Source organism: Pteropus vampyrus, unplaced genomic scaffold, assembly GCF_000151845.1.
Source record: "Pteropus vampyrus isolate Shadow unplaced genomic scaffold, Pvam_2.0 Scaffold2, whole genome shotgun sequence".
Lineage (NCBI taxonomy): Eukaryota > Metazoa > Chordata > Mammalia > Chiroptera > Pteropodidae > Pteropus > Pteropus vampyrus.
This window is the reverse complement of record NW_011888783.1, coordinates 19,362,898-19,377,003: the sequence shown is the minus strand read 5'-3', so window position 1 is coordinate 19,377,003 and position 14,106 is coordinate 19,362,898. Positions and strand designations below refer to the sequence as shown.

At 32.6% G+C, this 14,106-nt stretch overlaps 1 protein-coding gene across 8 annotated transcripts in view; it reads left to right on the top strand.

The window, feature by feature from the left end:
- PPIG (peptidylprolyl isomerase G) overlaps positions 1–6,140 on the top strand; it is a 47,238-nt gene extending 41,098 nt beyond the window's left edge. For all 8 annotated transcript variants that reach the window (XM_011358056.2, XM_011358043.2, XM_011358036.2 and 5 more), the window contains 3 exons: positions 1,244–1,331; positions 4,499–4,635; positions 4,817–6,140. In XM_011358056.2, coding sequence (XP_011356358.1) covers positions 1,244–1,331; positions 4,499–4,635; positions 4,817–5,924 — 1,333 coding nt within the window. In that variant the 3' untranslated portion in view covers positions 5,925–6,140. The remainder of the gene's footprint in view (positions 1–1,243; positions 1,332–4,498; positions 4,636–4,816) is intronic.
- Positions 6,141–14,106: the final 7,966 nt, after the last annotated feature.

Genomic DNA, 14,106 nt, shown 5'->3' with positions numbered 1-14,106 from the left:
TTTTACTTATTTTCGACAAGATTTAATGGTTGACTTTCTCCCAAAATTGAAATCTTTTTTTATAGGATAATGTTAGTAACACTCTTTTTTGCAAAAAAGATAAGTTGACAATTCAAACAGATTTTCAGTAAAAATTACTTTTTAAAAAACTAAACATTGCAAATACCAAAAGAAATATTGAGTGGTACTTTAAACCAATTCTATTCGGAACGAGATAAATGTTTTACTGTGCTATTTGTATACATTAAACTTTTAAGCAAGTAAAAACCTTTATTTTTCAATTTCTCAGAGGGAAAAATGCTATTTTCCTTGTGTGATTTATGATATTGTAATGAAAACTGATATCATGTTCAAATACTTTCAGAAATTTTCTATATAAATGATTGAATTCTTTCTCATTTATGATCAGAATATATTGTTATAACATAAAAGTAATTCTGAGCAATCCCCGTATACTTTCACAATATAGTAAAAATATAAAAATGAGTCTTAGATATTTGAAACAGGGTAATTTTGATGGATTGGGTTTAGTTTATTTTTCCTCAAGTATTAGGAAAGGATGTTTCTAGGGAAATATCAAAGAGAAAATGTTTGAACTACTTTAAAATGAACTTTTCAAATATAACTTACATGGATATTGTTAGTGCTAATCAAATATTAGCTCGTTGTTTTAAAATAGTTTTACTTTTCGGTCTAAACCATGATATAAACGTTTTGCTAATTTAGACCAGTTTATTTCTACTTAATTCACATTAATTACAGTTCTCTATAGTTTTATTACCAATTAACAACTGCTCGTAGGATAATAAGTTACTTTGGAATAAGGTAGTTTTAAAATGGTTCTCCCACAACATATAGCCTACTCCGAGCTCTTTCTTCTATGTTAATTTTTCTTAGTACTATCAAGTTAACTTTATCTTAGTAAAGATTATGTAACAATGTTTCTTCCATAGCACACAACCGGAATTTGGGAGCAGAGTAGTTCTTCATCTTCATACATTAGAAGATTTTAGCATTCTGCCTCCTGGGCACTTGGTACCAAGAGCACCTTCTAGACATTGACAGTTGGGGAAAAAAAAAATGCTCTTATACTTTTCCAAATACCTACTAGGAATTGATAACATTCCTGGTTGAAAATCACTCATTATCTAAGATTTTAAATTAATTGTATCAGTAAAACTGTGTTCTCTAGATTTACTTTTGTAAAATAATGTGTTTTCATTTTCTCTTTGCTCGTTTCTAGTAATCCACCTAACTCCCAGCCTGCTTCATACCAGAGGCGACTTTTAGTTACTAGGTCTGGCAGGAAGATTAAAGGAAGAGGACCAAGGGTACGTGATTCTTTTCCCATAAATCTTAATAGTGTTACATTTATATTAAATAATTTTAGAATGTTTCTTAAATATTTTATGTATAAATGACTAAAATTTAGAATAGTTATGGATATTGAATTATATGTACTCTTTTTATAGTAACTTCTTTGTGTTAGAACTGACAAACTGAAAATCCATGGGATGTTAATGGATTTTACATGTATGTGGTGTAAAATGAAATCAAGATCATTTGTGTCCCCTTATTACTTCCTGACCATTATATCTCTACTTTTCTTAAAAATTAAAAGTATTTTTTTATTTCATCCTCTTTCTCTTTGCTAGATTCTCCCCATCAGAATTTAAATATTTACTGTGTTTTCAAAATTTAGAAACTATGCTATACTTAGAATATTATTTCTTTACTTCCTACGCATTCCTCACCCCTTTCAGTTTGTCTTCTGCCGTTCTGCTGAATACAGAGTTTGCCATGTGATTAGCTCCTTGTTACAAAATCCAATGGATCCATTTAGTTTTTGTCTTACTTGATCTCCCTCGTAACACTCTTTCCACTTTGTTTCCATCATATTTTCATCTTTTCTTCCTGTTTCTGGCCAGTCTATCTTGAATTTCCAATGCCAGTTTATACTTTTTTTTTTTTTAAAGCATTTATTTGATGCTTAAAAAACTTATGGCCTGGGAGTAAATTTAAGTTTTTATTTCTTTAGTTTCTTCTAGGATACCTTTTTCTTCTGTGCAACCTCCTCTTCCGGTTTAGGAACCATCTGCTCTTTTTCAGTAAGGATCATCTCAGCGTGGCAGGGAGAGCTCACATAGGGTTAATCCGCCCACGAGCTCTGTTAAGTTCTGTGCCATGTCTTGGGAGCTTGGTTCTCCTGGATGACCAGAGAATCTGCATCTAAACTCTTAAGTTCAGCATACTCTGCATATTTAAGCATGTACAACAAAAATTTAGCATTCTCTTTGGACCACCGACCCTGCATCCAGCCCCAGTGTTTGGCCTTGGCACACCTACCAGTTCTACCATTGTAATGACAGAATGGCACACATTGCTTCTATAAAGTGACATCTTTCAGATACTTTGCTTTTCGAATATGTATACCCTTGATGGCCTGGGTAGTTTCACGGGTGTTTTTAAAGTGAACACAATGATTTGATCCTCTTGATGTGCATGATTTTGTGGGGTTTTCTGGGTTAAGTGAATCGGGAACCATTTTCAGAGGTCACCTCGGGCTGCTTATGCTCTTATTCCTCCTCTTTAAATATTGTTGTACTTCAGGGTTCCCACTCTGCTCATTCTGCATATGCTTCTTAGGCAGTCTTGTGACTTCCATGGCTTCAGTGGCTACTGTATGCTGTAACTCCATCTGCTGCTCTATCACCAAAGACTTATTTGACAGCCTTTTAGTTGTCTAATGGGCACCTCAACCTCAGCATATACAGTGTTGAGCATAGCACTCTTCAGTCCTGATCCTTATTTAGATTCCTATTCTCAGTGACAGATGCCATCACCTGTGTAGTTACTTAAAACTGAAACCCAAGAATTTTTTTTTTCTCCTTTCTTTCCTACCTTCTCTATCTTATTCATCACCAAATCCTATCAGTTCAATCCCCTAAATACTCTGGAATACTTCTGCTTCTCTCAAGCTCCATTCCTGCCATCTTAATTAAATTAATTGTATGTTCTCAGAACTATAAATAGCTTCCTACCTGTTTTTATGGCAGTTCTCAAACTTTTTGTCTTGGGACCTCTTTACATTCTTAAATTATTGAGGATCCAAAAAGGCTTTTGCTGATGTGGATTATGTCTATCAATATTTACTCTTTTATAAAGTAAAACTGAGAAATATTTAAAACAATAAGACTACATAAGCACATATTCCATTAGCTATGAAAGCAAAGACATCAAAACATGTTGTCTCTGAAAAACTCCACTGTACAATAATGAAAGAACAAAAGTGAAAAGGGCAAATTATGTGACATTATAAAAATAGTTTTGACCTCACAGATCCCCTGAGTCTTGGGATCACTAGATCACAGTTCGAGAATCACTAATCTAATTCTTTCTCTAAACAGTATCCAGAATGGTCATTTTGAAAATGAAAACCTAATTATGTCACTCCTTTGTTATTGACCTTAGAATAAATAAAAAATTGGCTTACGAGACATCACAGATCTCATCCTTGCTTACCTCATCATTATTGTCTAGTACTACTTCCCTTTGCAATTTTTGTCTTTAACCATATTGATCTATCTTATCATCATCTCTAAAACATGCTATTTCTTCCTGTTTCAGAACCTTCAAACATGGTACTTTTTATGCCTCACATGTTCTTCCTCTCCCAGCTATCCTCACCCCCTTTTACGTCTTTTTCCTTACCCTTGCCTAGATAACTCTTCATACATATTCTTTAGTTTTCAGCTTTTAATATTTAACTTTCACACCCTTTCCCTGTACTAGGTCAGATTTCTATTATATATTCTCCGAGCACCCTTTACTTTTCCTTTTACATTCATTGTGATCGTAGCTGTATATATGCTTAATAGCTAATTATATGTCTGTCTGTGTGTTCTCCTAGCCTTGCAGAATTTAAGTTCCAAGAGAGCAAAATCAGACATGTCTTAGCTCATTAATGTTTCCTCAGTATATGGTAGAGGGTTGGCCTTCCTAAGGGCTGAGTAAATATTGGTTGAATAAATGAATATAAATAAATGAACATTTACTCACTTTCTCTTATAATATAAAAATGTTTGCTTTGAAACTTTAAGAAAACATACTTCCAAGTTGGAACTTGGCAACTTATAAGGGTTCCTGTACTTACTCTGCTTTAGCATTACTTAAATAGGACAGTCCATGGAGAAAAAATGGATAGCTAGAGTTTGTGGGTTAATGCTTCTTTTTTTTTTTTTAGTATTTTTTTATTTTTCAATTATAGTTGACATACAATATTAGTTTCAAATACAAATGCTTCTTATTTGGAACTTACAGTATGGCTGTTTAAAGTCTTTCTACCTTATTGATTTCTTACCTGAAAATTGGGACATTTTAATTAGAGAGCATAGAACTTTCAGACATTTTATTTGAACCTAGAAGTATATACACTTTTGCTACTGTTGTAATGTTTTTATATTTTTATATGTTAATTTTCTTCTTTTTTTTACTTCAGCGTTACCGAACTCCATCTAGATCCAGATCAAGGGATCGTTTCAGGCGTAGTGAGACTCCTCCACATTGGAGGCAAGAGATGCAGAGAGCTCAAAGAATGAGGGTATCAAGTGGTGAAAGATGGATCAAAGGGGATAAGTAAGATTTAACTATATTATTTCAAATGTAGTGACAAGTATTTTTTTTTACCATTATACATTATTTATAGCCATTTCAATTGTTTCTGAATATCTTAAGGAAAATAGAATATCTTAGCCAATAATAGACACCAGTATTTTCCTAATAAAATTTCAAAAAAACTTTTTTTTTCATTTTTTAGGAGTGAGTTAAATGAAATAAAAGAAAATCAAAGAAGCCCAGTTAGAGTAAAAGAGAAAAAAATAACTGATCACAGGCATGTGTCTGAAAGCCCAAACAGAAAGAGTGAAAAGGAAAAGAAAGTAAAAGACCATAAGTCTAGCAGCAAAGAGAGAGACGTCAGAAGAAATTCAGAAAAAGATGATAAATATAATAAAAACAAGGTGAAGAAAAGGGCCAAATCTAAAAGTAGGAGTAAAAGCAAAGAGAAATCAAAGAGTAAGGAAAGAGAAACAAAGCATAATAGACATGAAGAAAAAAGAATGAGGTCAAGGAGTAAAGAAAGGGATCATGAGAACGTTAAAGAAAAAGAAAAGTCTGATTCTAAAGGAAAAGATCAGGAAAGGAGCAGAAGTAAAGAGAAGTCTAAACAGTTGGAATCAAAAAGTAATGAGCATAATCATAACAAAAGTAAGGAAAAGGATAGACGCGCACAGTCTAGGAGTAGAGAACGTGATATAACTAAAGGCAAGCACAGTTACAATAGTAGAACAAGGGAACGAAGCAGAAGTAGGGACAGGAGCAGAAGAGTGCGATCCAGAAGCCATGACCATGATCGCAGCAGAAGCAAGGAGTACCATAGATACAGAGAACAAGAGTACAGGAGAAGAGGAAGGTCACGGAGCCGAGAGAGAAGAACAACACCAGGAAGATCGAGAAGTAAAGATAGAAGGAGAAGGAGGAGAGACTCAAGGAGCTCAGAGAGAGAAGAGAGTCAGAGCAGAAACAAAGAAAAATATAGAAACCAAGAAAGTAAGAGTTCACACAGAAAAGAAAATTCTGAGGGTGAGAAGAGAATGCACTCTAAAAGTCATGATCATAATAGCTCAAATAATAACAAGGAAAAAAAGGCTGATAGAGATCAAAGTCCCTTCTCAAAAATAAAACAAAGTAGTCAGGACAATGAATTAAAATTCTCTACATTGAAAAATAAGGAGGATAAGACCAGATCCTCAGTGGAAAAAGAAAACCAAAAATCAAAGGGTCAAGAAAATGATCATGTACATGATAAAAATAAAAAATTTGATCATGAATCAAGCCCTGGAACAGATGAAGACAAAAGTGGATGAGTGAGTTGTAAAAACTTATTTCCATTCTGTCTCAAAATTTAAGTTTAGAGACTTGCTGAATCTCCTTTATGTTGTTTTCCTCTTTTCATTGTTGTTGAGTTGTTTTATGTTTGTCTTTTTTTTTTAATGTGGACTTTATGAGTTGATCTTTTGATAATCTGCAACCTGGATAATTTGTACTGCTAAAGTTTTAATAAACTTGAAGTGAGAAAAACACTTTGGTGTAATACCGTGTGCTGTGTTTAACTATTTCATGTATGCATTTTTGTGTTGCAACAATCAGCCAGTAGCAAACATGCTATTCTGTACCTTAATTTGTATGATCAGCCAGTTAGAAACAAGCATAACTGATTGTTGGAATACATTGTTAAAAAAGCTTGTGTTTCTCATGATTAAAGTAACTTTAGAAGCCACTAGATAGAAGTCTTGTAAAGATTTTCTGATTGCATTTATAATAGAGGCTTGCAGCAGCAGCTTTTAATTACACAGAGGCAGGATCCTAATAGAGATCTTAAATCATCACTTTTGATTTTATAGTAATTTGCGCTTTAAAATAGATAAATATATAGTAATTTATATTGTATGTTATTCTTTATAGTTTTACCCATAGCTTGTTTCATATTAATATTTTTCCTATCTAGTTTTGTTTTACTTAACTGTCTATAAAGTAGTTGAGTATTTTTTTCAGTTGATGTACTGATTGAGATTGACTTGCTGTTATACAGCATCTGACAAGAACTATACCTTGGAAGATCAGATTGTAATTCTCAATCTATGTTGCTTTTGGTCTGAAGAGATGAGACTTTTGCTTTTTGAGAACATTGTTTATTAACCTGTAAAAGGAAAAAAAAAATACTTTTTTCAGTAAAACCTACCACTTGTACAACTCTTTAAGTTAGACAGAATCTAAAAATTGTTAGTATTGACACATTAACTTCCAAGGTTTCTCTTTTTTGGCCACTGACTTATATAGAGTTGAGTGTTAATTCTGCATGATTGTTTTTTATTTTTAACTTGAACAGAATATAACTCCCATAGCTGTGAGTTTTAAATGGCAAGAAAATGCATCTTTTCTATATATGTATCACAATAGGCTATAGCATGTTTATGACTCTGGTTTCTTTCTATTCAGGTGACTTTATACCATTACTGTTAACATTATTTTAACTTGGCAAGTATAACATTGCCATATAGAGTAGAGTAGAAAGTTGCAAACTTTGATAGCTTACAGAGTTTAACACTAAAGATATCTAAAGTCCATTTAGAATTTTATGTGTTGTATATTGCTATTTTTGTGATGTGTGGCCTTCTGTAATTTCTCTTCTAAATAAAATATTGAACATCCAGCAAACACAAAACCTGCCTCATTTGAAAAGAAATTTCAGAATTCCAATTAATTGTAGCTTCTAGTGTTTTGTACTTTAATATTTGTCAATATAGTGTCAACTGTATTACCAAGATAGCTTCTTGGTAAACCCAGTAGCTATTCAATGCCGAGTGAAGCAATGCTTAACATAATATTTCTCATTATTGATTAATACAGTAATGATATATTTAGCATTGTGGTAGCTAATTGCATAATTTATAGGGTAATAGTTATAAGATTGTTTAAAATATCTTGAAACAAATATCCACAGTGGGATCTTTCAAATTTTTTTTTTGTGATCATAAGAGTAATAAATATGATAATTCAGGGTAATTGATTCCTTAGAGACTTTGACCACAAGCTCACTTTAGGAATAATTGAGTCTTGAATGCCCAAGCTGTATAATGTTATATATTTTAAATTATTGTTTGTTTTAAATTCAGTAAATTGCATTTTCAAAATCTATTATATAAACTAGTTGAGTTTCAAGAAAGGTGCTATTTAAGAAAGGATTTCTAATAAATAATTATACTTAAAAAAATACCATGCTAAGTAAAAATACTTCTATGTTGTCTGATCCCAGAGCTTCATCTACTAAGAATTATGGTTACTTGTAACCGTAAATAACCATAAGGGGAAAATTTTTAGTAATTTTTATAAATAGTCATCTGTTTTGGTCATCAAAAAGGCAACTCCATGCTAAGCATTATTTATAGGCCTTTTTGAACAATAGAACAGATAATGGTGAAGGAGTTGAGATGAGAGATGACTATCAGCTAGATTTTATATTCAGAATATAAAGTACATTTAGAAAATGATTAAACATATTAACTATACCTCAAGTCTGCCTTTGTATCTGAATAGCACACAGCTCAAACAGTCCTTCCATTTCATTTTTAATCGTTGTACCACCTTTAGTTATTATTTTTAATATGCTCCAGTTTCCTAAAAATCAACTATTTAATTCCGTCTTGTCAAATCGATTTTATAGTTATGTCTGAGCTTACAGTTTTACCCCAAAGTATCTTTCACTTAGTATCCTCCTAAAGATTTAGATTGGCTTGTCTTTATTGCTCGATTGGTAATATCCGATAAATTTCTTCATGATTATTGTTTCGTGTGAATTATTTTTCTGGGTAAACCATCTGCCACAGAAATTGACACTGTACAGAGGTTAATGTTAATGAGCAGTAGGGAACTTGCTGGATTTTAAACGTTTTAAAATTATAGAGAGTTCACACCTGGACCATTGTAGTTTCTAAGTTCCTTAATCAAAGTCCTCACAGAAGTTTCTAAGAATTTGACTGATAAATCTATCCTTTGCACAAGTGTGATACTGATTCATATTGGCTTTGCTGAATGACCTTTGATTCTTGTACCCAGTGGAAGATCTGAAACTGAAAAGTAAAAATTTCTTAATATTACGGACAGGAACACATTACATTTCTGATATTTTGATTAGTGGTATTAACTAGCGTTTCTTCATTTGTCTTCAGGTTAGTATATGTAACAAGTTAGTATATTTTTTAGTAAGTCGTTCATTGTGCTTCACTCTGGGTGGCAATATTTTTCATCAGCTTTGAACCTTTTATAGTGAATTTCTATAGGAACTTGTTCCCCGTACCTTCACTGAAGGTACTTTAAATATATGCCATATATTTGATTGTTATAAAGAAACCAAAATGGGTATTTTTCTGTCTCCTTTTGGTCATGTTTATTATAATTATACAGTTTAGTATTCATATACTTACAGTTGAAAAAAAGTCTCCAAGGATTGTAGGTTTACAACCTGTTTATTGTGAAAAGATGTGTTTTGTTACAAAGACTACTTTTAAAACTTAATAAAAATAAACTCCAGGAAGTGCTGCATTGGCTGACACCTGCCCATAGTGGGCTTCCCAACTGCCTTTAGGAATTCAGGCAGATGTAAACTCTAGCCTGTGGTGTTACACAGGAAGTAAATATTAAAGGAAAAGAAAAGTTACGTAAATTTTAAAAATTCCATCGTTCAGAAAAGGAAGTTGAGAGGTTTTGTTTTAGGTACGGGAGGGAGTAGTGGGGTTGATTAGTGTTTCTACCTTTTTTTTTTTTTTCTCTTAAAGCGAATTCCTATGCTTACCAAAAGCACATGTTCTATATTTTGTTCCCTTTTGTGTATTTATAGTATTGAAGGATTGATAAATGAATTGGGTATTTGTATGTGGGGATGTTAAAAGTTGTGGCTGCTTTCCTTGTGGAAGGGAAAAACAAATGAAGTTAATGCACTTCTTTTCCTAGCTCAAAGTCACTGTGATGTATATTTTTTTAATGAAATTTAGGAATAAAGCTGTTGTCACAGTTGTAAAATTAGTTTCAAAATGCTGCTTCTCTTATTAGTCTAGTAACTGTTAAACTGTTTTCTGCAAACTGCGTTTTACAGAATTTAAACTCAAACTGTATCAACTTTTATAGTTAAACATTGTATTAATAAATAAACTATACTATAATAAACAGTTTGGTTTTGTATTTTTAAAAGTATTAGTTATTCAATCTTTATTTTTATTAAAAGCTAAATAATGAAAATAAATCAACTAAAATATACTTTTATTTTACACATGGGGATATAGAATTTGTATTAGGAAAAACTGAGCAGAGTTTAACAATACTGAGCTTCTTTAAGAATTTAGCCAGCAGTGACAGTTTCCGGAAGGTTTGGGAATAATTTCTAGTGTAAATGATTAATCACAATGCTTCAGATTGCGGTGCGTCTTTGCATTACTATCTATTGGAATGTTACTATTTGCTTTTTAATTCCTCCAACTTTCTCAGCATTGGGAACACTGTATTATTTCCTGCGCCTGCCAGTTTTAATATTTCACTGTTGTAAAGCCATATAAATGTTAATTGACTTGTGAAAAAAACTGGTCTTTGGTTTGTTTTTATTTAAATTAGACATATTTAGGGAACTCACTTGAAAGTTAGTCACACAATATACATATGCTTAGGTAAAAACATTCTGACCAGTCGTTTGTATGTATTAACAGTTGAATATTATTAAACTTTCAAATTCTGGAGTGTTTTTAAATGCTTTATTTAGCCAGGAGAATATGTATAATGTGAGTGCATCATATGGACTGTGCAAATTGTGTATTAAAATACTTTTAATATCAATTTGCTTTTTTCTATTTTCATTGCTTTCTAAGTTTCTTTTGTGAACATTTCCTAATCTAATAGTGTATTCTTATTTTTTAAGTGCTAATTTACAATTTTTATGCCTTTTTTCCCTCTGAGTCCTCTCAATACCCCAAATGTTTTAGTTCGTTTTCATCTTTGCCACAAATTTTAGCTATAGATTTCTTTTATCAAATAAGTAGATTAGAGCAATTGTGTTTCCACTGCTCTGAGTGGTGTTTTGTCATTCTGTACTGAATTGTTTTGTGATTAGCTTTAAAAGTGCATAGCCTTTTTGTTTTTGATGTGCTTTTAACTCTAGTAGGAAGCCCAGCCCAGTTGAAAGTAAAACAAATTGTATATGTTATGGGAGAAAAACTAGTAATGTGATTGGTGTTTTTTGTTATCCTTTACTCAGTTGGTTATCAAACATTTAAGTAATTAACCATTTTGTAAAAACTTGTTTCCTGTTTTATAATGGAAGATAACTTTATCCAAAATTATTAATCACCCCTAAATAATATACTCCCTAAAACAATTTAAACTATATATGACAGAGGTCTCCAGACTTTATTCATTGTGCCTTTGCAGCTCAGTAATTTTAACGTGGTGGCAACCTTAGGACCAAAAAAAAAAAAAAAAAAAAACCCATACCAAACAGTTCTATTAAATAGTTAAGTTCAAATAACTAAAGTATGTCCTAACAACTTAGTAGTCACGTGAAAAAATTTTTTTCACTCCAACCACAATTAGTTATTAATGGAATGTGTGCAACTTAGTGAACTGCACCACTCACACTCATCAGATTGGATGCCCTCTTTTCTTGTACGTTGATTTTTGTGCCATACTTGCATTTTATCCTGGCAACTGCTAAACATACCCAGGTTTACAAAATTGTCAAAAGAATGACATTTAATATGTTGAAATTGAACAGTCTCAATGTCCTGTAGACATCAAATTGTGTTTCCCTTGAAAAATTTAAAATATTCTACCAACTGCCTTTGTGAGTTCACTATGGTCCCTTAAAACATCTTGGTACACAATTTGGGAATCACTGTGTATAGTGTTATTTTTAATCAGCTACATTATTTTGTCAACACAGGATTTGTTTAACCTGGGATCCAAAAACTATGGTTAAGAATGATAACTTTGCCTACAGAATCATCTTTACCATTTTTAAAAAGTATAGGTGATCATCCTTGTCCCAGATATACTTAACACAATCTTGGGTATGGGCGAGCTTCACTCCAATGTAACCTAAGAGAGGGAGTTGTGGAAATCTTGAAATAACTTAATTGCTGAAGGAGCTATACGTTTTTTCAGATTCCCAGAGAGGATCGTGACATCAAATACTTTTGCTAAAAGAATGATGGTCTGTAATTTATACCTATACCTAGCATTCCCACTTGTAGAAATCTATCTCAAAAGGGACACTGATGAAAATATGAAAGCTGTTGCAGAAATTTTTAATAGCAAAGACTGGAAATCATATTTCTTTGTGTGCCATTAGTTGAATAAACTGGTAGATGCAACAATACTATTCCATTTGGAAAAAGAATTAAGGTCTTTATATATTGCTGTGCTGTAATCTAGGATATATTTTTTTAATTTATTTTTTTGGTGACATTGGTTAACAAAATCCAGTTTCAGGTGCACAGTTTAACAGGAATATGTATATTGCATTGTGTGTTCCCCTCCCATAGTTAGATTTCTTTCTGTCACCACATATTTGACCCTTTTTACCCCCATCTACCTCTCTCCTCTCCCACTCCCCTCTGGTAACCGCTAGTCTATTGTCCATAAGTCTCTGTCCTGTTCGTTTGTTGCTTTTAGGTTTATAGTATATATTTAAAAAGCAAGGTTCTATAATATGACAACTTTTAAAATGGAGACTAGATTGTAAAAGAGCAAATACAGAAGTAGGGAAAGAATATTGTAACTGCAGGTGAGAGTTCATAGTGGTTTGGATCAGTGTTGTAGCAGTGTAGGTGGTTAGAAGTGATTGGTTTTGAGAAGCTGTGGTGTCAATGACAAGACTCAAATTATAGCTCCCTAGAAGTCTACAAGAACTATTGTTAGGTGAACAATAACAGTGATTCCAGAGAAGCACACAGTTAAATCACCAAGGACTTAGTACAGTAGGTGATGTCCTGAAAGACAGCTAATTTAAAATGTGGATAAATTTTAAAGCTTTATGTAGGCAAGGTTTAATAACAATAGCAGGTAAGGTGAATTCTGATTCTATGATAGTCTGTTTCTCTTTGCTCACTTTTTTTGTATGTGAAGCTATGTCATGGGGTAGGTTGGTAGATGTGAGCTTGAACTTAGAAGCAGCTGAACCACATTAAGTGAAAGGCACTTTTTTATTGTTAAGTATTATATGGCTATACCATGATTTAATTATCCATTCATCAGTTAATAGATATCTATGACAATTTTTATTTTTATTTTTTATTACATTTGTTGGAGTGACATTGGTTGAGAGAATTATGTGGGTTTCAGGTTTACAGTTCAATAGTGGATCATCTGTGTATTGCATTGCATTGTATGTTGATCAAAGTCAAATCTATCGCCATATATTTGAACCTATTTTAAAAAAATTATAAAGCAGTTAACATTCATGGAAAAAAAAAAGCAAGGTTTTTTGGTTGCAAGAGTAAAATACAAATCGCATATGTGAGTGGGTGGGTGTAATTTGCTTATTTTTAGAAAGAATAGGCAAAGGACACAACAGTGAAAAGGTAACCTATTGGGGGGAAGTAGGAGAGAAAATATTTACAAATCATGCCTAATAAGAGGTTAATATCCACAATGTATAAAGATGTACAACTCAACAAAAAAGCAGCTGATAAAACTACTCAAAAGGACTTGAGTAGTCATTTCTCCAAAGATGATACACAAATGACCAACATGAAAAAATGCAGAATATCAAGTAAGGGAATGCAAATCAAAACCACAATGTGATAGTACCTCATATCCATTAGGATGGCTACTATCAGAATAAGTTGGTGAGGGTTTGCACCTTTGTGCAGTGTTGGTGGGAATGTAAAGTGGTGCAGCTCATGGAAAACTGACGGTTCCTCAAAAATTTTTAAGTAGAATTGTCATGATCCAGCAATTCCACTTTTGAGCATATGTCCAAAAGAATTGAAGGCAATATGTCAGATATTTGTACACCCATGTTTATAGCGGCATTGTTCACAATAGCCAAGAGGTGCAAGTAAACCAAGTGTCCAAAGATGAAGGAATGGATAAAGAAAATGTGGTATATACATGTGATATAGTATTATTCAGTCTTAAAAAAGGAAGGAGTTCTGACACATGCTACATCAGATGAACCTTGAGGACAGGCTAAGTCAAGCCAGTCACAGAAAGAAAGGTGGTACAGTTGTACTTAACGAAGTATCTAGAATGGTCAAATTCATAGAAACAAAGTAAAATGGTAGGTCCCAGGAGGGGAGGGGGAAATGAAGTGGTGTTTAATTTATAGTTTCAGTTTTACAAGATGACAAAGTTCTGGAGACTGTTCATGACAATATGAATATACACTACTGAACTGTACACTTAGAAATGATTAAGATGGTAAAATTTGTGTTCTGTGTTTTCTACCAAGATAAAAAAAATTTTCAATTAAAGGAGCAGGGGAATGCAATTCAAAAAAAAGCC